General features: G+C 33.9%; 5 protein-coding genes across 6 annotated transcripts; 2 read left to right on the forward strand and 3 right to left on the reverse strand.

Annotated features, from left to right (window-relative positions):
- On the forward strand, window positions 1-3,546 carry LOC144566778 (putative WRKY transcription factor 26). Its single transcript, XM_078316805.1, has 4 exons — window positions 1-513; window positions 834-1,366; window positions 2,280-2,420; window positions 2,949-3,546. The coding sequence occupies exons 1-4, from the start codon at window positions 115-117 to the stop codon at window positions 3,229-3,231; spliced, it is 1,356 nt and encodes a 451-aa protein (XP_078172931.1). The 5' UTR covers window positions 1-114; the 3' UTR covers window positions 3,232-3,546.
- A 1,386-nt stretch (window positions 3,547-4,932) lies between these two features.
- Window positions 4,933-5,868, reverse strand: LOC144566676 (uncharacterized). The gene has a single exon (XM_078316703.1). The coding sequence runs from the start codon at window positions 5,866-5,868 to the stop codon at window positions 4,933-4,935; it is 936 nt and encodes a 311-aa protein (XP_078172829.1).
- A 9,000-nt stretch (window positions 5,869-14,868) lies between these two features.
- Window positions 14,869-17,787, reverse strand: LOC144566495 (uncharacterized). The gene is made up of 2 exons (XM_078316528.1): window positions 17,404-17,787; window positions 14,869-15,270 (listed from the first exon to the last, which is right to left on the reverse strand). Exons 1-2 carry the CDS (start codon window positions 17,704-17,706, stop codon window positions 15,151-15,153), a joined length of 423 nt encoding a protein of 140 aa, XP_078172654.1. The 5' UTR covers window positions 17,707-17,787; the 3' UTR covers window positions 14,869-15,150.
- Window positions 17,788-19,030: 1,243 nt separating this feature from the next.
- On the forward strand, window positions 19,031-20,564 carry LOC144566857 (uncharacterized). 2 transcript variants are annotated; one of them, XM_078316895.1, is made up of 4 exons: window positions 19,031-19,205; window positions 19,302-19,346; window positions 19,642-19,674; window positions 20,265-20,564. In XM_078316895.1, exons 1-4 carry the CDS (start codon window positions 19,169-19,171, stop codon window positions 20,438-20,440), a joined length of 291 nt encoding a protein of 96 aa, XP_078173021.1. In that variant the 5' UTR covers window positions 19,031-19,168; the 3' UTR covers window positions 20,441-20,564. The 2 variants fall into 2 exon arrangements, with proteins under 2 accessions (XP_078173021.1, XP_078173022.1); XM_078316896.1 differs by lacking the exon at window positions 19,302-19,346.
- A 2,653-nt stretch (window positions 20,565-23,217) lies between these two features.
- Window positions 23,218-25,702, reverse strand: LOC144566432 (FLUCTUATING-LIGHT-ACCLIMATION protein 1, chloroplastic-like). The gene is made up of 6 exons (XM_078316447.1): window positions 25,252-25,702; window positions 24,690-24,792; window positions 24,259-24,314; window positions 23,963-24,127; window positions 23,567-23,680; window positions 23,218-23,443 (listed from the first exon to the last, which is right to left on the reverse strand). The coding sequence occupies exons 1-6, from the start codon at window positions 25,660-25,662 to the stop codon at window positions 23,336-23,338; spliced, it is 957 nt and encodes a 318-aa protein (XP_078172573.1). The 5' UTR covers window positions 25,663-25,702; the 3' UTR covers window positions 23,218-23,335.
- Window positions 25,703-26,178: the final 476 nt, after the last annotated feature.

The following is a 26,178-nucleotide window of genomic DNA, read 5'->3' on the forward strand; positions in this document are numbered from 1 at the left end:
ACAAAAACCTCTTCTCCAAATAGCATAGACATAACCACAGGAAGAAAAATTCTCAAGACCTGAAAAAGACCTAGTAAAGGCTTTCAATTTAGACCTTATCATCACCGGCCTCGGATGGCCGATGCAAAGAGCCAGGAAGAGAAGGCAAGATCAATAAACTCGAACACAAGACCGACGGTTGCACTGCCGGTTCGGCCAGCATTTGAGGAGAGTCCGGGACCTTTGACGCTAGCATCGAGCCTATTTCCTGGGGAAGCTGATGAGGTAGATGCGAATGAGCCCAACTGTTCATCATACACCCAATTGTTAATAGGCACAATTGGTGGTACCAGTGTTCATGCTGGTGCTGGTGCTGCTGCTGCTGCTGCTGGAAATGATCGAGTTGAGAATGATAGAGGTAGAATGGGGGCCGGTATAATGACAAGCCAACAACAGCAGCAGCATTTTTTGCTATCGCCGGGTTTTAGCCCAACGCCATTTTTCGATTCACCTGGCTTCTATCAACATCAATTGGTAAGCTATTTTGGTGCACCTTGGATTTTAATTTCATTTGGCACCTCTTTTTCCTGTAAAAAAATTTGAAAAAAAAAAAAGGGTCCAAAAATACAGGATGTTGCAACAAGTTAATTTCTTTCTACAATATTATATAATGGGAAATAATTATCATGTAATCCTTGCCAATAGAAATGGTCAGTTTTTGTTAAGATTAAATGAAGTGCATCTCCTGATCAGAACGGTACAAGAACCTCTCAATGCATCAATCTTTATACATTGATATGGTTATTGAAATTTGATTAGAATTTCTGCTTGCAATTTTCAAACAAAAAATTCAGCAAAATTCCGGGATGCCAACTGGCCAACAAATGCTACCACAACCTACCTATCCTCAGTTCAAGCTTCTTTCTCAGCCGGAGTACTATCCCTCCTCTTCTCTCCACCACAACTTCTCTCAATTCCAAGAGATGCCAACTCATACCGCCTTTAAACCGCAAACCAACAACAATCGGGTCCAACATGCATCTATTACAGTAGACAAGCCAGCCGATGACGGCTACAACTGGCGCAAATATGGGCAGAAAATGGTCAAAGGAAGTGAATACCCGCGGAGCTATTACAGGTGTACACACACCAATTGTCCAGTTAAGAAAAAGGTCGAGCACTCGGCTGAGGGTCAGATAACTGAGATAATTTACAAAGGAAAGCATAGCCATGAGAAACCACCCAATAAGAGAAACAAAGAGGGTAGTGGTGCGGGGTCAAATGACATGAGCGAATACACGGATTCCAAGAATCAAGAGTCCGTTTCGAGTGATTGCGAAGAGGTAGGAGATGATGGTGATGATGGAGATAACAATGCAAATAGAAGGTATTATTTGTCTATAGTTTTTGTTTCTGTAGAGTCCGGCTAGTATGACATTAGTGTCATATCAGTCTATATAACACTAACTCTAAAACCTGTTGAATCGACTTTAAACGAAGAATCCAAACCGTTCAAACTGATTTGCTTCATTAGTTGTGCGTTTACATGCAAAATTTATAATTTTTTTAGTTTATTTAGTATCAAGTCAAGTGATCAAATATAAGAGTTTTTAAGTTAATTTTAATACATTCATTTTTTAACATTTTTTACTGCTTGATTTGATACAAAAATAACTCGAAAATATATGAAATTGGCATGTAAACGCATCACTCATATAGTAAATAGGTTTGAACGGTTTGGATTTATTGTTTGAAATCTATCCGATAAATTTTGAAGTTGATGTCATATAACATCAATGTCATACTAGCCGGACTTGTTTCTGTATATCTACTCCAGCATTTGCAAATAGCCACTAGTCATGTATCAGAATCTTCAAAAAAACAATTAAGTCCCGAAGTTGAATTATATCGCCTCAAAATTAGCAAAAGGTTAAGCTCCTAGAGATAGAGACAAGTTTCAAATGATGTCTACAGCTTGAAAGGAAGATAACATTACCATTAAGTTGTATCATATAAATTTAAGTGGTGCACCAGTACGAAGATTCATTTTTTCATGTATATGTTGCATAGAGATCTTATTGCTAGTTATTCTAAAGTATCAGTATCTTTTTTTTCTTTAATTTATTGTGCCCATATGATTTCTTTAGTTCTAGACATTTTCGACAGCATATTTCAATTATTGGAAGTATTGATTTTATATTCCCTAACTGACATCACTTCTACCTCTTTCTGATAAATTAGAGAAAGTAACATTCCACATGTATCCATAATTTTCTAATTAAATTATTTGAACTGAGCAGAAATGTGCCATCTTCATCACAAAGAACACTGACAGAGCCTAGGATTATAGTGCAAACTACAAGCGAGATTGATCTCCTAGATGATGGTTACAGGTGGCGCAAGTACGGCCAGAAAGTTGTCAAAGGAAATCCTCATCCAAGGTATGATAGGTTAATTTATTTCTGCTATGTATTTGATGTGTGAACTGCAACCAGCGAAAAGTTTGCCAGAGTAGTACCCGGTACTGGTAATTGACACAAGTTTTTATTTTTTGTAAAAAAAACAGTGATAATTAATTAACTAAGATGGAGATTAGGTAATTACCAAATAATATTCAATAGTATTGGTACAGCTAGCGTGTTATTTCAAGCTATGTGACAGCTACTTTTTTTAATTGAATACCAGTACCAGCTTTGTCTTTACAGTACCATCTTAAAATAGATAATTTACATTTGATAATTCGAACGTTCCATCCAGCTGCTTAATAAACTTTTTGTCAACTCTAAATTTAAAACATATTCTAAGCAATATGTCTTATACATTGCATACCCATAAAATGAAAGTCATGTTGACAAATGCATATAAAAGAATTAAAAGTCAAAACCTCTTTTGTTTTGATTATTGATTAATTCAACTTGAGTAATGACCTCAATTCCAAGGTTGACCTAATAGAGGTGTACTACTTGCAGGAGTTATTACAAATGCACTTACACAGGCTGCAATGTCAGAAAACACATCGAAAGAGCATCGTCAGACCCGAAAGCTGTCATAACTACGTATGAAGGCAAACACAACCATGAAATACCAGCTGCCAGGGCTACTGGTCAGAGTTCGTCAAGTGCTGTATTTCAACCTAATAATAACAATCAAAACAGATTAGAGAATAGCATGCCCAGTAATCAAGATTCATTTAGGAGAACTCCAGACTTTAGCAACATGCTACAGTTCAAAAAGGAAAATAACATGATCTAATATATCTGTTAGTTATTTCTCTGACTTCTATTCTCAGCAAAGAATTATGTCCCCCTTTTTTTCTTAAGTGAGGTGATTTGAGAGGGTATGGTTTTATTTTTTTTTCAATTTTTTTGTTTTCTGGTGTTGGTTGGAGTTTATGTAGCATAATTTTTTTGCTTTACTTTTGTACATCCATGATTTTTTTTTTCTTTTGGTCATTCTCTACTAAAAGTGTATATTCTTTCAGGCGACATGCCTTTTAATTAATAAACACTGTAAATTGAATCGAAGAAGGACAAATTCCTGGTATATACAACAATTTCTTATTTTGTATTTTTGTTTTAAAATTTGTGAATTCATGAATTACATTAGTATCAATTCTTGTATTTAATTGCTTTTGCTGTTTGCATTTTTGTCAATTTTATCATTAATAGCCAATTGTTTCCGAAATTCAAAAATAGAGAATGATTATCAGAGCCATAAATTACCCCAGCTTTGTTGTGCCAGAGTATAACAGGCACTGTGAAGTAGCAATTTTTCAACACTAAAAGATTCCAGGACTTTGAAATAGCAATTTTCTAAGTACTTTTGCAAAGAATTTCAACAAATTGTCGTGTTACCAGCCTTTGTTGCTTTGCATTTTCAGTGACAAAACTATAAATCCCTCGTATATATACATATGCTGTGACAAAAGATAGAACTAAAACTGACATGTTTTTGGAACATATTAGATAATGGTCGCTGTTGCCACTCTACTTCTCTACAGGAACGATGTACCAGTTGCTGTCCCAATACAACAGTAAAGTTCCGGTTGCAACCAACAACCATGTGCTTTACTCAAATAAATCTGCACCTAGATCTGAAATCAATAAAGGAAAATTAAAGTAGGAAAACAGAGAGAGAGACGATGGGCAACAAAATCTTTTTTAGGTACCCTGGCAACATTGACATTTCTATTTTCTGGGCCTAGGTCAGGGGCCTACTCAACCCTGCTTCCAATTTTTGGAATTTTTTTAGACCTTGAAATAAAAGAACTGGGTCATTTTATGTTGGAAAATGATCCCCACATTTTTGTTGGGCATTAGGTGCAAGCATGGTAACAAATTAATTATTTGGATTCAGTTTGGCGAGATCAAAATTTCGTGATTCGAGAATAATTTGGATATAATTCGGGAATGATTCGGAATTATCCAAACCAGAGAAATTAGGAAGCATATAGATCATAAATAATATTATGGGAAAAATTTGGAAAAAATTCGCGAATAATTCATAAAATTTGGAAAATATTCGGGTTTAATTTGGTCAAAGTTCGGTCAACCGAATAATTCGGCATTTGGTTCGATATCACCAAAAAAATGAATTATTCGGATTTAAGTCGCGAATAATTCGTGAATCTTGTGACTATGCTGTGCAAGCATACAGATCTTATTCAACTGTTCGCGCAATGAGCTTTTAGCTAAAAATTGTGCAAAAAGTTGAATAAAAAGAGGGAAACGAATAAATAATGCTCTGTTTGCAAATTCAAATGTCTTGTAAGAAAATATTTCTGTATAAAAAAAGGGTCATTCTTATACTATGTATAACTGGCGTTTCTTTACCCATCTGCACATTCAAACCCTCAAGATACTCTTTCTTCTATTACACTCTTTTACAAACTTCATAAATTGTAAAAGGTGAAAATTTAAAACCTAACCAAGACTATAACATAGCATGGTCTCCTCAAGCCTCAAGAGCCCTTTGCTTTCTCTCCAAGATCTCTCCATATGAATCAAAGTCTGAATGATCAGAATTTTGTTTGAAGCTCTTGTACACCATACATGTCACAATTGTATCAACCACTACAACCAAAGAGTACATGTAAGCAATCAACAATCCCTCGCATAATCCCCCGGTGTGTAAATTGCCGCTAATTTTAAATGGTCTCACCACTCTAAATTGGAACAATGCTTCTATAGCCGCAGTAGCAATACTCGCCGGTAACGACACTGCAACAGCCGTGGCAGTACCACCTCTCAAAATAACAAGAGACTTTATTATAGCCATGTATCCACCACGGTTCTCCACTGCAGCCACTACACATGCTATATTACAAGCCACAGAGGTATTCGCAACGATTATGGAATAGAGAATCACACCCAATGCGGATAAGGCGAAAACAACATGATTTGTAGCCAGGTTTAGTGCACCAAAAGTATTGAAGAACAAAAATAAGAGAGAAAATACAGATGCATTGGAAAAGAGAACGACGAACAAGTTAAAGAAATGTGTATGTAACAATGATTTATAAAGTGTGCATAGATTTCTATTAGAAGGGAGAAGGATTATTGTTCTGATAACGAAGGCTTTGCAGAGAAGCAAGGATGAAAGAGAGAAAGGGAGGGTGAGGAAGAAGGAGAAAATGGATTGAGAGAGCTTTGAATTGAGGAGTGAAAAAAAAGGCCAGTTCGAAGGGAAGCCGGCTGAGGCAAAAACTAACCGAAGACGGGATGAAACAGCCAAGTGTAATGCCGGTTGCGGTAAGAAGGGGAGAGATTGAGAGAGAAGAAGAGAGAAGGAGAAAGGGAGGATGATGAAAGAGGCAGCAAAGGCAAAATGGTGGTAGTTGTTGAAGAAGGCATGGAGGGACCTTCTTAAAATCTTGGTACCACTATCCATGGTTTTTGTGCTAAAACTTTAGATGGTTATGGCCTTGTGGGGTTGTTGCTTGATGAGAGAGAGCTCTGGTATTTCAGTGAGAGAGAGAGAGAGAGGGTGCACTGTCGTTAAGATTTTTATGAATTGTTCCTTACGAAAGTGTTTCAATGGAGTGTTATATAATCCGGTATGATCTTATTTGGTTTTAGCGTTGATGTCAAGGAGAACCTAAATTTATATATTTTACGAGTGATCGATGTCAGTTACATATGGTCATTACTTGTATATGAGCACAATTTGGTAGAAATATGCTTGCATGACACTTAACCCTTCTTGATCTACCTTGCAAATAAAAGCTTAATTAATTGAACATAAGAGTTTACATAAGTAGCTTTTATGTGCAAATGTTGAAAAAAGGTCTATCTTTTGAGTTTACATTTTTTTTTTGCAAATAAAAGATTAAGGTATTAGAGCATCTACATCTCTAAAATTCAAAAGAATTTCTAAATAACTGTTAACTACTTTTTAGAAATTATGGTCTTTAAAGTTTTTAACTCTCACATCTCTGAAACTCATTTTAGAGTTTCTATTAAGCAACGTCAGCAACAAATTAAAAAGGAGAAACAATTTGAGCCAATCATTTGGCCAACATAGAGTTTATAAATAGTTTCTTAATAAGAAACTTTCATGCATAGTTCCTAAATAAGAAACTCTCCCACATCTATGAAACTGAATTAGAAATTGCCACATCAGATTAGAAACTCTAATAGTTTCAGGGATGTAGATGCTCTTAGAGTGATTATGAGTTTATATAAGCAAAATTAGAATAGTAGATCTAAGAATTTAGAGGGTCATTCAGGGTGATTAGAGTAATTTTGAGTAATTTAGAAGATTTTGTGAAAATAAAAAAGTAGATTTAAGAATTAAAGTCGCTTGATTCGTTGTAAATACGTTTTTTTTATCAACCGAATTGTTAGTAGGCATTAAAAACCGCTAACTTAAAAAAAAAAAAAATAGATGAGACAATTATTAGCACATATTCGAATTTCTACTTTCTAGAAGCAATGTTTCCATACAATATAAATTGCATATATAACATTTTTTTCATAAAAGCATAAGCATTTTATTATATGTCATTGTTTATGAACTTTTAGTTTGGATGTGACATAGGCCAACCGCCGATCCAACAACTCCAAGGAGAGAATGTTTAAGAAGGATTCTATGTGGCAAAAAGCTTTGATTATATGTACGTGCCACTAAAATGAGGACATTTTTTATGGACATTAAATATATAGTTTGGTGGTTTAACCTCCTAACCTCCAATATTTATCAATGAGGATCAGTATTTGATTTAGTGACAAAGGTAATGCCCTCTGTGTGGGAGAGATTGCAGGTTCGAAACCTAGATGGAGGAATTCTTATGAATATTAAATAGTTTGGTGACTTAACAACCAACATTTCCTTAATGAAAACCAGCATTTGGTCTAGTGACAAAGGTAATGCCCTCTGCGTGGGAGATAGCGGGTTCGAAACCTGAATGGAGGAATCCTTATAGATATTAAATAGTTTGGTGACTTGATATCTAATTTTTACTCAATGAGAATCAGTATTTTATCTAGTAACAAAGAAAATGCCCTCTATGTAGGAGCTTAGAAGGCCGTAGATTCAAAACTCAAATAGAGAAATCCCTTGTGGATATTAAATAGTTGAGTAGCTTGTTCTTCAACCATTACTCAAAAAAATTCTTTATGTGGGAGGTCGCATGTTCAAAACAGAATGGGGGAATTACTTGTGAATATTAAATAGTTAGGTTACTTAACATCTAACTTTTACTCAATGAATACCAACCTTTGATCTAGTGACAAAAACAATACCCTCTGTGTAAGAGGTTGCAAGTTTGAAACCCAAATGAATAAATTTCTTATGAATAAGAAATAGTTTGATGGTTTGACCTTCAATTTTTTATTAATAAAAATAAGAAATACAAATTTGAGACACTATTGAACATAAAATATATATGAACCCTCTTCATACAAAAAAAAATAGTACTATACTATATCAACAATAATTGACCTAACTTCATAATAATTCGAAAATAATAATTTATCAGAAATAGTTTATCGATAAATATGACATAACATAATCTAATTTCATTGGAAACTGAAATATAGTTTGTCAAATCTACTTACCTTTGTAATTAATCCAACAAAATCTTCAATTCTAATTTCATTATTTAGCTCAAAATGGATGTTAATTTATATATATATATATCCTATTTAACTGTTTATGTAGCCAATTATTTGACCAAAATTATCAGGAAAGAAAATTACTAGTAAACCATGCTGCGAAGCTTATATGCCGCACGGCCACACATGAAGGTATATTATGAGCCATGAGGGCGGATTCAGAATTTTTCTCAGGAAGAAGCAAAAAAGTAACGAATCGAATTTAAATAGTTAATCAGATTCAAACTCATTAGCTAATTAAATATTACATAAAAATAATACTCTAATTTGTAATTTCTAATGCTCTCACTAATTGTAATTATCAATTAGAATTTAAGAAATTTATCATAATTTTAACCTTAAATTTAAAATTAATTACAAACTAAAAATAAAGAGGGAGACAAATAAAATTCCGGAGGAGAGCAAAATTAAACCGAACTTATAAATTTGTATAAAATTTTAAAATCCAGAGAAAGACGGGAGCAACTGCTCCCCTGAACTACACTGAATCCGACCTTGATGAGCCACAAACAATCCGATGTAATATGTCTGCCCCCTCCAAATCCACCACTGAGATAGGGATGAAACCTTCTCCTCAGAAATCTTTGCTTTGTTTTCAAGGCAGTAAAAATGGTAGCCCCACAATGTACCATCTACAATATATATTCTGAATGCAGATAATATATAATCTTTTCCTTGGTTGGTGGTGAGGAGACACCAATCATGCTAATTACATCATTAAGTTCCTAATGTTAGAATTGAACACTAACAATTTGGGTGTATACCACTAATAATAATCTTTGGTTTGGTAATTATAACCCATTCTATTTAATTTGACATGCCCGCTAAAAAAATATAATATTCTGACGGCTCATAAAAGAGACCTCTCAATATGTAGGTATAGGGTCAAGAATCAACCTAACTTGCTGGTTGAACAGCGAAGAGGTTTGGTCGGTGTATTCAATAATAAAGAGTAAGACTTTGAGTGTTTTGAATAGTATAAAGTCTTTAGTGTTACAGTTTTAAAAATCTATCGTATAAATTTTAAAATTCAATTTAAGTAGCTCAGTAAATTAGTTATATAATGAACTTGTAGAATATCAATTTTTACTATTTTTGAAATATTTTTAATATTTTTTATGATTTATGAAAAATGACAAAAAATAGCTTAAAAATAAAAGAAAATTGTTAATATTTTAGACTTATTCTTTCATCTTTCATAAATTATAAAAAATAAAAAATAAGTTTCAAAATTAGTAAAATTGATATTCCACAATAGGGGTGGCAACGAGCTGCTAAAGAGTGAGTTAGGTCTCACTCGTAATCAGCTTGTTTATAGATCAAGCTGGGCGAGCGAGTTTGAATTTTAGGTTCTGAGCTGAAATTGCTGCTCAAGACTGACTCGTGGCTTGTCCGAGTGAGCGGAGCTGGCTCGTTATCAGCTTGGTAGATTTATAAATTTGTATATTTTCTTTCATATTATATCTTAAATTTTCATAAAACATCTTATTAATTATGGCCAAAACAAAACAATATTTATATGACTAATTATTGATAAATACTCTTAATTCAACTGCAATTAAGCAAATCAACTACTATAAATTAAGTTTACAGCTAAATTCATACATACAAAAATATCAAAATCCTAAATTCATACAAATATACTCACATAATAAATTCATGCATACCAAATCAAACAAATTCATACAAATTAACTTAGTTGCTTATAATTAATTCACATATGTTCCATACAAAATTATCAATTAACTTAAGTACAGCCCAAAGTGTAATTACCATACCACTAGCTATAACATCCATAGACCATAATATCTCCAATATGAAGTAAACGAATCCGATTAAACTATTAAACTACGTATATTAAATAGCTCGTTAATAACTGAGCTGGCTCGTGCCGATGTAGGTCAAACTCAAACTCATAAATTTTGGCTCGAGTCTGTGGCGAGCGAGCTAATTTTAATTCGGTCCACTAACGAACAAGTTGTCATCAATCGAGTCACGGACGAATACCAAGCGGGCCACAAGCCACGAGTTTTTTTGCTAGCCCCATTCCACAAGTTCTTTATATAACCAATTCACAAAAGACCTTATTTTATCCATAACCGTACTTATGCCTTACTCTTCAATAAAAAAGGTTCCAGAACGATATATGCAGCTCTTTTATTTTGTCATTGGTCAAGGCTGCTTTAGCGTATATAATGGCTTTTTGTTTGTCTATTTTAGAGAGGGACAATCTAGGTATGCTGATAATTGATTCAATTATGTTAAATAATATATATAGATTGACTAATATATTTTCGGTAGCATTTTGGCCGATTCAAATTTTAAAAAAACTGAATTTGAAATTTCAAACTAAGTATTTCAATAAATTGGTAATATATTGAACTTGTAGAATACCAATTTTTACTATTTTTTATAATTTATGAAAGATGGTAAAAAAAATGGCCTAAAAATAAAAGAAAATTATCAATATTTTATGTCATTTTTTGTTATCTTTCATAAATCATAAAAAATAGTAAAAACAATTTCAAAAATAGTAAAACTTGATATACTACAAGTTCAATATATAACTAATTTATTAATTAAGCTACTTAGTTCAAAGTTTCAAATTCAATTTTTCGAAATTTGAATCGTAAGCACTTCGCCCGAAGTACTACCGAAAGCGTATTAATCAATCTTGATATGTGTCTGTCTATAGAGAGAGATATTCAATTGGCATCTCGTGCCAATTTTTCAAAAGAGAGAGAGAGAGAGAGAGCCAATTGGCCCAAATTCAGTTCAAATTCTGTTGATAATTAATAGCTCCAAGTTGCCACGTGAGCAATGGATGAGGACACCACACAGTTGTCCATTACCTTCAATTGCTTGTCTGCTTAATTAGTTTCTTCTTCTTCTATTTAAGAAGAAATGTGAGAGTCTAGCTCTCAGATTCCATTAATAATGACGCAAGGAGTGTCGCAGTTACAAAAGTGATAAATAAAAATTAAAAAGAAGTGAAAAAAAAACATAATAAGAAGTACACCAGTATAATTGGTTTAAACCGAGAAAGTTCGGATTGAACGGTTCAGTTTTTCTAATTAAATGGATTGGTTTGGTTTATTTTTTTTAAACTGGTTTAATAGTTCGGGTCAATTTAGATATTTTAAAATCAGTTAGATCGAACCAATCAAAATTTTTAAACCAATCCTCCGTCCAAACCAAATATTTTAAAATATTAAAAATTAAACATAATTTATATTGTTTGTTCGGTTTGAAACCAGTTAAACCGAATCAAGCAAAAAAAAATTAATTCATCTTTTAAAAATTCAAATAATTAAGAAATAAATGTTTATTTTTATGATTAATATTCTAATTTCGGTTCAATCGAACAAACCGAAATTTATTTCGGTATTTTTTATTTGGTTCTTATTTTATTTTTCCGTTCGGTTTGATTGATTTTTAAAAACCGAATAAATTTTTGGTTTGCTTATTTTAATTGGTTTGGACCGAATCGAACCGATGAACACTCTAGCTAAGCTGGGTTGGATAAGATTTGAATTTTTTGTGTTCGACATACAAATATATATATTTTGGAATTAGATGTTTCAGATTCGAATCAGTTTAAACTCTTTGTCATTTAAATTTGAATTTAAAAAAAAAAATAGATTGAGACCGTTTTGGGTCTCAAATTAGGACTGATTTAGACAGTTTTGAGATCTCAGCTGATTGATTAGATTGATTTTAAATGAATGATTTTTTCAGTTTAATTCTATCAAGACCCACTTGAAACACTCATATATTTAGCAGTGTTGTAAAAAACGTGCGTTTAGGCCGATTAGTCGTTAGCGGTGATCAAACTGTTATGGATTTTCTCAACTAATCAACTGATTATTTTCTATTATTTATGATTATTCATTTGGTGGTATCATGTCCGTTCAATGACCGCATAAACAAAGTCCAAACTGAATCCCTTGTTTGGCAAAATCTTAGTGACGGTTTCTTTTGCCATGCGGCTTACTTTTGTCTTCAAGACTTAGCTTCCAACTTTTTTTCATAAGAAAATAATTTTATTGCATATTTTCACATTTAGATTGTTGTGTTATTAAATTATGTATCGTACACATTTTTCTATTAAGCAATAGAAAAAAGAAATTGAATTTTCTCCTTATTATTTTCGAACATTTTTTTTCTTTTTCTAATACTCCAGCAATTTATCAAAAATAGTATAATTTTTTTTATCAAACACGTACGGTCTCCTTTGCTGAATCCGGATCCTCTTAAATAAATTTTGAATTTAGATGTGGATATCGGACGATTAGAATTCGGATCAATCTGATTCAATGTGGACTGCACAGAACTTCTTTAATATTCGTGCTAAAACAGATCTGATCAATGGTCCAAATCTAAACTCAGAATTTAGGTTACTTTAGGTGATATGAATTCATTTTCTGTGCGTCTTCATCACCAAAATCACTTCCATAAGCAGCGCTGAGCCAGAATTTTAACATGTAGTGCAGCTAGGGGTGAAAACGGAACGGATAGTAGTAAAATCATATCTATATCATTAATTTTATTTTTCAGATACGGATACAGATACGGATACAGATCGGATATCAGACGGATATGGATATGGATGTGGATCTAAATTAGATTAGATATTTATTAAAACAGTATTAAAAAATATTAAAATTCATAATATTTATCTAATTATAATGGTGAATAACATAAATTTTTCATAATATATATTAAAATACATTGTATATATCCACTATTCGGATACGGATAATTGAAACGTAAAACCGTATCAATATCCTTATCGACACAGATACTTGAATATCAGATATCGACATCTAAATTTTCGAATGCAGCCGGATATTATCCATATTGTTTTCACCCGTAACTGCAACTTCTAACATTTTTTTTTGGAACTAAATCTGCTACTCTACTCTTCTTCAAAAAAAGCATAAATATGTTTTTCTTTATCCCAATCATTCAAATTAGAGGTGGATCCACTCTCAATGAATGAGGATCAATTGACTTCCATTCATTTTCAAAAAAATTATATGTTGACATGGCTTTGTTATATAATTTATAATAAATACTATGAATACTATAAGTTGATCACTCCATATTTTTTCGTGAAAATTTTATATGATTGATCTCTATACAAAATTCTCGAGGTTTAACCCCCGTTACTTAAAATCTGCCTCCGCTCCTGATTCAAATGTTTTTTAACCGTTCAAATTTGGAGATGAAATCTGCTCTTCTCTTCCCTTCAAATCCAACCATTGAAACTATTTGAACGGTTGGATGAAGGGACCTGCTTTTCTTAGAGAAGAGCAGCAAATTCTCATCTCTCACCCCACCTTTTGTCCTTACAATCAATGAATTATTTAAAGAAAATTGTATTACATGGATGACAAAATAACACTAATTTTACTACTGATAATCGTGTGTGATTGTTTCTTATCAATAAATATTTTTCTCTGTCATCTTTACTTGGCAACATTAATGAGATGTTGTATTATGATCATCTCTTAATTTGTTTCAAAATCCTTCCTGCTCACAATGGTCCCTGTATTATTAATATAACTTGAACGCTGACTACTGACTAATTCCTGTACATACTTATCCAAAAGTTATAATTTATGATTTTTTTTAAGAAAAATATGAGTCTGGTCTGTATTTCATTCATAATATGGTCCATTACATAAGTGATGTAATAGTGAAATAAAAACAAAAAGAGCTCAAAACAGTTGAGCAAGAGCAACCAAGTAAGAAAATGTAAAGTGAAATAATTGTAAAGGAGGAAAGAAAATAACAAGAAGCGAAAAAGATTGAATTGAAGTCCCTAAGAAAACATGAATTGTTCTAGAAGTCCCTTCGCAATTGATGAAGCGGCACATCCTACCAATAGCACCGACTCTTCTGTACTATCTCATCATACCAGTAACACAATTACGGCTGTGAATATGGATTTTTTCAGCATCAGATACGCTGATATTTTGCTGCACCATCTTTACTCTTTTTTTACCAGTAAGTTTGCCCCAGTTTCAGACTGCATCTACCCGTACCAGTGGCATGTGCCCTGTACCAGTTTTGATCAGAAACTGCCCGTGCTTGGTCCACTTTGCTGTTTCATTAATGATACGACCTTCAATTGCCAAGTTTTTTTTTCCTTCAATTCCATGATTTCAGTCAACATGAGAAACGAGTGAATGACTAAGAGCTGTACCAGGCCATATGCGTACCAGTCCCCTTTCCATCCTCTACCATTACCAGTAATTGTTCTTCCCCCACCAGTCCAACATTTGTGTCTTCTTGGTGCTGAAACAGAACTAATACCATACCAATACCAGCAGCATGCGTACCAGCCCCCATTCCAACATCCCAGCCTCCTTGTTGTGTTCATTTCTCTCTGTACCTCATTTGTTTTATCATTGCTATACCCTTGCAGCGCAGTGCAGCAATAATTTACGATTTTTGTAGAATTAAAAGTTCTTCCTTACAGTGAGTACGAGATTTACAAAATTTAATTTTGTGTCTTTGGTAAATTGGTAACAGGGTATCATAACTGGCCTGTTAAGCTTTATTGAACTTAGTTCTTTGTTATAAATTTTGGAATTGTGGTCTTCAGCACCGTAATAATATCCAAATTTAATAATAATTTGACGAAAATAAAAATGAAATAGAGAGGAGGCCCTTTTATTTGTGTCTGCATTTTATCTGAACTATATGGGAAGGTCTGGTTATAAATCATCACTCTGATCTGGATCTCATAACATAAAAGCTCAAAAATAAAATAAAATAGAGAAAATCTACTTAGCCTGATTTTCCTGTTGCGAATAAAAATTTGGACACTTTGTCCCAACAAGGACCTAGGAAAAGAAGCAGATTAAACAAATCTTCTAACAAAACAACACTACAGTCAAAATAAAACTCGATACCCTTTAACAAGTCCTCTGATTTCTAATATATAAATGCAAAAATCTGGATCATAAGAACTACATATATTATCCATGAATACCTAGATCTACCAAAACCAAACACAACAGAGAATTTTCCTCTCCTGTTTTTTATTTTATTTCAGGAAGTGAGGATTGAGTAGTTTAGAGACTTCAAGAAAATCAACTCGATCTTTCCCATCAAATACTTTCTTCAGCTTCCCATCACATACAATGATTCTTTTCTTCTCTGGATCCTGCTCAAAAAAAGAAGCAAACGAGAATCAAAGAATTAAACTCAATGCAAAAACGAATTCAACCTACCAGCTAATACATTTTATTTACTATTAAACAGTGAAACTTCTATATGAATACAAATACAGAAAATAGAGTAGGTTTACTCTGGGGGCTAAAAAGTAATTTTTAGTTTGGAGGAACTCCTAATCTCTGAATATGAAATGCTGTTACAGTATACAAAACAGTAAGTACAGGTTATAGAATTTTTGGACTGCAATAGGATAGGTGGTGAAGTTAAAGGACTTGACTTTGTAAAATTGAGAATTTCCAAGAAACAAAGGAACCCAGACATGAAGTTGGAGAGAATTGATAGAAAATAGCCCTTTGAACAACCAATGCTATGCTAACAAGGGAGATGTTACTATTGTTTCACGGGTAAATGACAAAAAGAGGTTCCTTCAGAACATGGTCATTTTGTACAGTTACAGGAAAGTGCAGCAAACCAATCTGTTGGCATTTATGGTATCTGTTCATATCCATTCTCAAATAGAATTTTTATATATCAAAACCATCTATTTTCACTTTATATGAGGTGCCTTTTCACCATAAGCATTTTAAAAGAGGTTTAGTTTCATCTATACCCCTGTAAAATCTCAAATTTCACATACACTCCAGCAAATACAGGAAAAATCAGTCTACTTTCCCTATTCCTCGCTCCCCTATTTCTTAGTGCAATGATAAATTAAGTTGCTTGCCTGATGCTAAAATAAATTAATATGGATTGTATTAATAGAGCTAGAGGGCCAAGTAGTGGATAGGGAAGTGATGACATTTTGCTATCGTTAGTTATATCATTAGTTACATCAAATGATGGCATTTTGAAAATAGCTTATTGTGCAGTGAGGAAGAAGCAATTGATAACCTCTTCTTGCAAGTCACTTTACCTGGTACCTAAACCCATATGGGTGCCCCTTGCTAAAAAAATAATAAGGCTTCTTCTAAGGTAAAGCTGTGGCCTATTGAAATGAATTTGGTGCCACTTAATGCAGGTATTGTGAAATCAGTCAGATACACTACAGGAAGGATCTTGACTTTTTTGCTAGTTTGGGGGTGAATTGGGTAGAGGTACAGGATTTGCTTTACAGGACGTATTACATACATGTATATCTCAAATAGGTATTGCTTCTCTTACAATTTATATTGCTTTGTGGATAGGGGGGAGTGCTTTGCTAAGCTAGAGGAGTTGTTGGCCAAAGATTTTGAAGTAATGTTATTACAAACCAGGTGCCCTCAGTAAAAACCTCTCATACCCACTTTGAGTACACATTTCGAAGTGTGTAGCTTCTGGTGGACCTTCTCTATGGCTGATTGCATAAAAACTGGTTTATAATTATTTCAGTAAATCGAAGGTAAAAGATCAGACTTGTGATTATCTCAAGTGTTCTTTTGAGTTTGGTGCATTGATTGCAGCCTATTCATCATCCCCTCTAAACTGCCACCAATTAGTGTCTCCTAACCCCACCCTCCCTCCCTTCTTTAGATCCTAATAAAAGAATTGAGTTAGGAGACTTGACTTTAGAAATTAGTTTTCCTCTATATATTTCAATCCTAGAACATTCCCAACCATGTCATCTCTGTTCTATACTTCTATGTTTAACTTCCTTAAAATTCCCTAATTCAATTATTTTTTCCGACCACCACATCCAATTAAATGTACAAGCGTCCTATTGTGCATAATACAGGAAAAAAATGTGATGATATGACCAGTGTATTAAGAGCGCAAAATATTAGCCAATCCTGTTGTAGCTTGGAACCACAGAGCAGATTAAATACCAGCATTTATGTCACAAAAGGAAACTGACAGAAGCAATTCAGAATACATATCCGAGTAAATTGGGCCTTACGAAATTCCACAGAGCATACCAAGGCCATTCAACACAGATGCGTGAGTTGTACCATTTTATATGTTTTGTTCCATTCCCTCATGAAGTGTCCCATGAAATGTCTGAGTGAAAGTTTGGTTAGCGGCTAAAAACCTAGAGGTGCGGGCGTGTGGCACAAACCATGGTCGATCTTTTCCTTACTGTCTGTCTAGTGCTTAATTGGGGTAACCAAAAAAAAAATAAAAATCAAACAAGTTTGAGAGTTTATACCTGGAGATTGTTCCCTTTGATATAAGCCCAAACAGCCTTGATAACTTCAGTCCTCGCCATCTCAGCAGCTCCCACTAGTTCCTGGAGCTCAGGAGAGAGCCGCCGCGGCTTCATGATTCCCGACTGCCTCGGCTGCTTCTTCTTCTTCATTCCCTCGTCCGCAGTCAGCTCCGCCGCTGCCATCGTACGAAAGCGCGCGGCGACCGCCACCGTGGATGGGCGGAAAGACAGTGAAGGTGGTGAGCGGCGAGAGTATGCGCCACCAGTGACAAAGGAAGCAGAGATGGTCATAGATGTCGCCATGGAGGAAAAGGAAGAGAGAATGAGAGATTGTTGGGAAGTGGGAAGGCGGGGGGAGGAGAAGCGTTATCCTAAAGTCTGACCTCAACGGAAAAAAATCTGCTGTGATTCCAATGGAATAACAGGGTCATGTTATTCCGATCTCAACCATTCAAAAATTTTCATGTGCGAATCTCAATGAAGAAACTTTTTCATACACGAATCTCGACGAAATTGAATGGTTGGGATCTCAATAACAGGACCCTGTTATTCCATTGGAATCACAGCAGATTTATTTCCGACCTCAACTGATTATTTTTTTTAAGAGATATGAGAAAATTTTAAAATTACTCTCTCAACTTCAAAAAAATTAACGCCGGAGTGTAGTCAAGGAAATACATAAAGAAAATACGTGATATGCCATGACATACATGATACATACCATAATATGATATGATTAAATTTTATTTTTCCATATAATGTAATTAAAATAATAAATATATTAAAAAATATGAAAATTGCTGAAAGTTGTTGAAAATTCAGAAAAAAATGCAAAAAATAAGATGAAAATATTTAAAAATTGAAACATATAGGTATATAATGTTGTAAAGTTTTTTTTTTGAGAAAAAACCGTTGAGCATCTAACATTACTTTAAAAATTCAAATTATAAATATTTATTAAACTAAACTAGAGAAAATAAAAGACAGTACTATAAGAGTATCAGTATCACTGAACCTACACTAAAAGAGAAATATGAATACTCTATGCGTACTAAAAAAAATGAAAAATAACTAGAAAAGGCTGGATATTTTATTTTTCATACCGTGACATGATGTGACATACAATTTCGCTCAATAGATCACATTACGCGACACGCGAGTCACATCACATGCTCAACACACGTGACGTGACGTGACGTAATGTGACATGACGTTCCGTAACGTGATTAGTCATAGTGTGACTAATTTTCTTCTCTACCGGAGTGTGCTAAGGAAGCTTTGGAATGCTGGAAGCTGCTCAAGAGTAATACTAATCTAACTTGCCAATATGTACCTAGAAGGCACAATGAATTTGCAGATTAATTATCAAAGGTTGTTAGAATCAGGAAGTAAAATTACAAGGGTTTTACTTTTCCTCTTTTTATGATGTAATCGCAACTTTCTATAATGACTGTTTTTGAGTATTAATGGAAATTGCCTGAGGGCGTGTTTGAAGCAAACAAAAAAAAAAAAAAAATTGAGCTAATCTGAGCCGTTCATTTCGTCATAAATTCACGCATGATGGAATCTGTAAAACGAACGACTGAGATTTATCGCATGATGGAGATAATGAAGATCGTCTCATTTCCGATTACCAATTCCCCTTTCCTGAGAGCCCTAGAGCTTTGAACTGAGAATTTCTCTCTGGCTGGAGCTACAATCCGTTGATCAAATCAAATTATTACTCCTCGGAAAAAAAATATACAAAAATTGTTTACCCTCAGCCATGGTGACCAATTTCAGCGGCGTTGGTATTGGGTTAGGTACGCTGTTTTTTTTTCTTTTCTCTCCTTTCCCATTTCACCCGATTTGCAGGATTAGAATTCCGTATTATCTTTTCTAACTCTGCAATTCTTTAGGGTTTGGCGTTGGTTGTGGATTTGGAGTTGGATGGGGATTTGGAGGTATGATAGATGATATTCTAAATGACAATTCCAGTTCTAAATTTTTATTTAATTTAATTTCCATCGAATGAAATTGATTTTAGATATGCTTTTTAGAGAACCAGTGATTTCAAATAGGTATTCTAGGATTTAATTTAGAATATACAGCCTGCTGTTGTGTTTTTGTCAGAAAGAAGAAAGAAAGATATGAACCAAGTGTAGTTCATGTGCTGTGCTACTCTCAAATCTGAGAATGTTATAACACAATGAGGAATCAAATTTTCTTCATAGCTATATTGTTTTTCACTCTATGCAGGGATGCCGCTAAATGCTTTTGGAATGGGAGCAGGTAAACTTAATTTCCTTAACTCATTTTTGGTTAGCTTTGTATTTTAATTTTGCTGTTGATTTTGATACTTTGAGTTGTTCAAATTATGAACAGCCTTGGCAATTGGCATATGTGCATATTTAGAATTTAGAATATCTTTTTTTTTTTTCTGAAAGGCTTGGTAGTGACTACATATTTAGAATATCAAAGTAATAATTAAGGGTGATTTTGATATTTTGATAAAATAAAATAAAAAGTTAAGGATCCTAGTGGTAGGAAAGCAGACCCAAACTGGTACCAGAATTATAATTGCCAGAACAAGAGGTTTTGGTGAGTCCTTGCTTGAAACTGAGTGTGAAAGAAAAGAAGAGGATCGGACTGGTATGGAACCGGTAACTAACTGGAATTTTAACCCTAATGACTGGAACTACGAATTTTGTTAACAGGAAATGCAAAAAAAATTAGTAAATAAATAAAGGATATTGATTCAGTACAGTAAATTGGTTCTTACTCTGTCCAATTCTGGCTCATTGTTGGTACAGTACTGCAACCTATAGTCTATAGATGTAATTCTTCTTCAAGCAGTGACATCTTTTTATTCAAAATATCAGGAGGAGGTTGTGGGATCGGGTTTGGGTTAGGTTGGGGTTTCGGCAGTGCTTTTGGATGCCAGTATCGATCTTCTAAGGTTCAGTTTCATGGATTTGAATTCAATAAGAAGGTTGAAGATGATCACACAACAATCATCGGTTCGAAAAAGCAAAAAGAAGCTCAAAGCATTAGCTAATTGTTTTGTTGAGCTTGTCATTACCTTTCTTTTTGTAGGCAAACTTGCAACATTGTGTTGTTCGATTCATGAGAAAGTACTGGTAATATATTTCAGTCTCTGTTTATTTTGTTTTACTGTCTTAGGAAGTGTGCATTTTTCTGTACAATTCCAATGTGTACGCTCAGTGTTAGGTGATGTTATTCTGGTCCTAGTAAGCAATAGTTTTGATAGCGAAATAATGCTTGTAATATTTTGCTGACACTGCAACCTTTAATAGGAATAAAAAATGCAATGAAGCAACTGTTTCACTCTTAATTTCAACCAGTGTGTGAGAGGTCTGAAGAGTTGAAAAAATGCATAAAATCTATGCTTTTAAAATAGAATGCAAAAATCGATAATATATTATCAAAAACAATAACTCTCCCGTGTAGTTTTTGCACACTATGTGCCAAGCCAGAAAAAAGAAAAAAGAGATATTAGGATGAAGTAGTATTAGGATGTGTGACCTCCTGAAAAATCCTTTTGTTTCTGATTTCGGTTAGGTTTTATTTTTAGCCTATCTCAATTTATTTATTTGAAAATAAAGGCTTTGAAGGAAGATATTATCAACGATAATGGAATATGAAATCTTATAATTTCAGCTGCTTTTCTGTTATTTCATATTCTTCTTTTACTCCTCTGAAGCTTCCCTCTTTATACCAAATGGCTATTAATCAATACCTACAGATGTTAAAAAAACTAGGAAGAGCCAAGTAGCTACCGATTTTACCTCGGCTTTTCCAATATATAATTTTCAACTATATTATTGCAATTATGTTCTCTTCATAAATTCGTTAGTGCTCTTCATCGTCACAACTGTTTATTTTTCATATCTGAAATTTAAAATATCGATTTAATAAAGAACAAATAAATTCACAATAGTTAATAATATATTTTTATTTAATAGAAATTAATCCAATATTTACTAAAAACAGAAAAAACTCAACAACAGTATCCATAATTGATACACCCGAATCAACTATGTTAGAGCCATTTAGCATGAATCAGCAAGTTTGACATAATTTTACTCTCCATGAACATATTTTGGTTGCTACTTGAGAAGCATTAAGTTTATTGATGGCTTAAGATTTTATTGTTTGATTAAAAATTGTTACTCAAGTCATCACTTGAGCTTATTTTGCTTTGTTGAAACTTATTATTTATGTCGTGGCTTAAATCCCTAAACCATAAAAATTAAAATAACATTATGCAATTTAAAAAATAAAATGACAACTTATCTAAATATGAAAAACTCCAACACATTGTTTAGAAATAAAATTATAACCAATCTTAAATTAAAAAATAGTAATACATAATTAAGAAAGCAACATACTGAAATAGAAATAGAGGTGGAAAACCTAAATTATATATTTGCACATACAGAAATATTATACACAAAAGATATGCTAAATTGCTAACTGTATATTTACAATCCCATCCCTCTTGACAAGAGATTATCAAGTATTTTGCATAAACCACCTCAGATTGTACAAACCTTTAAGAACTCACCAACTGATACACCAGTAAATTAGAATGCACAGGTACCAGTACCCGGAATGCATCAACATAACAAAACCAAAGCAGAAGTGCACTGATTCTAGCTAGTACCAATGAGGAATGCATCAAACAGCAAGACAGCCCAACTGAGTTTACGGCCAGATCTGAGCTTACTGGTATCAAGTGGTACAAATGTCTAGGGATGAGTAAACCAGCACCAGAACAAGAGCAAACCAGCGGTCTGCATTCACAACTCAAGATTAACCAAGAATGCTGCAACGATGCTAGATAGTCGATGCAGGTAGAATCAATAAAGTTTGATTCTGCTAACTAATTTGGAGTAATTTGAGTATAATAGAGGAAAACAATATAATATCCAACAACGAAAAGCAAACAGCAATTCGTGAAGTTCAGTACAGAAAAGCATAATCTCTCTCCACAGAGACACTAGCATTATAAAGGCAATCCAAAACGTAAAATAAAGTAATTAAAATGAATGCATAAAACATAAGATTTATTCTACACTTGACACATCAGCAACAGAAGTTGATGTGGCCTAACAAACTTAGCTGAGGTGGACGAACGGTTCTAACAAACTCTGGAGATGTCAGCGCCCTTGTTGATGTGTCCTTATCCAATTCTTTCTCCATTTCGATCTTCTCCGGTGCAAGCCCTGGGCCTACGCTGTCAGCCTCAGAGTTCTCAAATGCCCCTTTGTTAACACCATCTGACAGAGGTCCACTCACAGAGTTACATTCATTAATGGGAAGCTGCCCTAGTGACCAGCCCGGACTACCAGGGACCCTTTCTCCTTCATTTAAACTGTTATTTCCAACAGTAACCCCCAAATTCATTCCTTCGCGCTGCAAATGCACAATTTAGTACCAGTATAGCACAATTAAGAGCCGGTACCGAGCAATACTGTTAGGTGTTAGCATTTTTGGGGTAAACAAAATTGAGATCAATTTCTCAAAGCAACCCCTTGACAGATCAAGCAAACGCAATCCATATACCACAACAACAAGCAAACCTTTAGTCCCAAACAATTTCCCAAACAACTTGGGGAAACACAATCCATATAAAAAGCAAGCAGAGAAAGAGGGGCACCATTACTGGCAGTTCGGATCGAGGGGCAGATTACATGGAATGGAAGAAGGCTTCTGTCACTGACGGCAGGCCCCACAAGCAGATAAGTTAAACCACCTAAATGAGTGGGTTAATTAACTCCTCCCTTACATCTTACTCAGCTTATTCTTTGTTTGGCAGATCAAGTAAAAAATAAACCTCTTACTACACTTCTTACTCCACAACCAAACATCACCTATAGTACTACTAAGCTTTCCTAAAAAAACTAAAGAAAAGAATGCTAAACTCTGGTTAATCCAATTTGCTTCTCAAATCCATTAAATTCGGATAATCTTGAAGCAACCTTTCTGGAGACAAATAATCGTTCTCGTCTTGAGGAGTCCATAAAACATGAGCAGCCTACAGAAGTAAAGCTCAAATTAGTACAATAATACAAGAAGTATGTCACAAGTGTGAAGTACACAAAAACCAATTCGGTTTTGTGTGCAATTAATCTGAAATAAAAATATATAATGTTTTTACCAAAATTTCACTTTTGGGTAACCCACCAAGCTCCTTCAGTACGTCCTTCAAGTCTGACACTGAATGAATTGGAGACAGCTTAAGTTGCCTTGTTACAGCAACTAGCAAGTTTACCTAGAAACATAAACAAGGGAGGCATAAATGAGACTTCATTTACAAGGAATAGGAATTAAATACTGCACAAATCACAAGCAGTTCTGTAAATAACAAGTAATGAACAAGATGTTATCTCCTTAACTATTCAAAATTACATACAATCAACCAAAATCAAAAGGAAAAAAAGGTCAAATAACATGAGTTTTAAAATAATAATGCTCAACTACTTTCATAAAAATTGCTGGTGTTTACTAATTGATATATATATTGTACTGTGATGAAAACAAAGACTTGACTTACAACAATGAACGGACTTGCTGAAGTAGACACTATTTCCAAGGTACTCTTTTGTTCTTGATGGTTATCTACATTAACAAGCGTCTCTTCATCAAATTTACTTCGCTCTTGAAAAGAAAGGTCATAGAAAAGACGCTCAGCCTGATGCTCATCACTTCTTGTATTCTCCTATCAAGTTGTCGGTATTGAAATTAGGTAAACGTCAATTATATTTATAAACTTCAAAAAAGAAAAAGGTTTTAACAAATGAAAAGGGAGTTTCAATTTTTTTTTGGAAGAATGTTTTCAAAAGCTCTTACTGATAAATAGGATAATAGCCAGAACTCTGAATGTCTTAGTAAAGCCTTTGCTGACTCTATAGATACAACAACAAAAAAAAGTCAAATTACTGCGACTCTTTGAAATAATAATATATTCAAAATGAACTTAAACATAAATGTTTACAGGAAAGCAAAATTTAATAATATAATTAAGCTATCAGACAGTTGTATTGTTGCAATTTTTGTAGGGATTATATGATACTATTAGTCACATCATCTCGTATGTTTCTATGATCTTCATAGGTTTCTGGGAAAGCCAAAAGAACCATTTAGTAAATTAATATGACAAAAAAACTTCAAATATAACCAGGTAACGGAAAATTGGATAAGTGATCATTTTTATGACAAATAATCATCTCAAAATATGTCGGTAAAAAAACTACAAGCAAAATAAATGTTCGTGGTTGTACCTTCTAGGATATACTTGTAACCCTCTTGTGTGGAGGTATCTGCTTTTAGAGCGATATGATTTAGATCCCGTTGAAGCGAGCAAGCTGTACCTTTCAATGCAACCTGAAAATATGAGCAAATAACAAATATAAGGTAAAATATAAATGAAAATTTATTTTCAAACTAGTTTTCAAACTTTTTTCAAAATAGTTTGCTTCCATCAACAAACAACAAACCAGAAAAAATGATTGAATAAACCTATGACATTAACTTCAATAAAAATAATTAAATTCCAATATTTAAATCATAACAATAATTATTCTCACCCCACTGATGTGGGATATGAATATTTAATTCCAATCTATTGCCATTACAAGAACACACATGAAGGAAGCACATGACTTTCGTGTTACTCGCAATCAATTTTAATGCCTGAAGAACAAAACCATTGATTTTACCCATTGATCAAGCTAAATAAAGTTAATGCCTGAAGAACAAAACCAGAACAATTTTACAATCCAATAAGATTTAAAAATAAAAAAATGAGTATGTTAGCAATTTAAAAATTAGAATGCATCAAACCTGAAGTTTAACGACGCTGGTCTTCGTTCCGATTTTATCAAAATATGTTAGAGCTATGAAAGCAAGGACAAAAATCACACCAAAGGCGATAGAAGCATAGATGAAACCCTCCATGTATTTTTCGTGCATCCCATTTTGGCGAGGCGGCGTGTAGTTCTGTCGATAGCCACAACAACCGCCTCGGTACTCTCGGTACACGTAAGTCGAATAGTGGTCTCTCGAATAGGGATCTCTTGAACGATAACCGGAACCGGAGGAGGATCTCGAAACACCGCGCGATGAGAAACCCCCACCCATGGCGCCGCCTGATGCCGCCACAGCGTCGTGTGGGAACGATGTCATGATTGTCAAAAGAAGACCTAGTGCCATGGATTTCGTCGCGAGCGTATGCATCCATGAAGGAACTACCATGGTTTCGAATAATGGAGAGTGGTTTTTGGGATTTTGAAATTAAATGTGATTTTGGTGGGTTTTATAAGTAGTGAAATCAGAATACGAGGAAAAGAGAAATGATCTTCGCTGAAGGTGCGAAGTCCAGCGCAATTTCTTCCGAAATGATTTTGCGTACGAGGAAAAAATGGAGGAAATAGTTATGAAGATACGGGGAAACTCGACGCCGGCTTCCTTCCGAAATTTTTATTAATAGAAAATATATTAAATAAATATCATGAGAATGAGAATGCTTTTGCGTTTTATCGAGATATAGGAAAACCGTTATAGTTTATCATAATTTATGGCCGTTATGGCTTATCACGGCCAGTATTAATACTTAATTAATCATTATCTATTTTAACTGAATTGAGCAAGAAAAAAACCGGAAAAAAAAGGCTGGCCGTGATAGCCCATCACGGTCAGAGGTGAAAAAAAAAAGTTTAATTACATATTTTCATTTTTATTCTTTATTTTATTTATGTTCAACCTCTATTT

The sequence above is a fragment of the Carex rostrata genome, chromosome 15 (assembly GCF_964058835.1).
Source record: "Carex rostrata chromosome 15, lpCarRost1.2, whole genome shotgun sequence".
Taxonomy (NCBI): Eukaryota; Viridiplantae; Streptophyta; class Magnoliopsida; order Poales; family Cyperaceae; genus Carex; species Carex rostrata.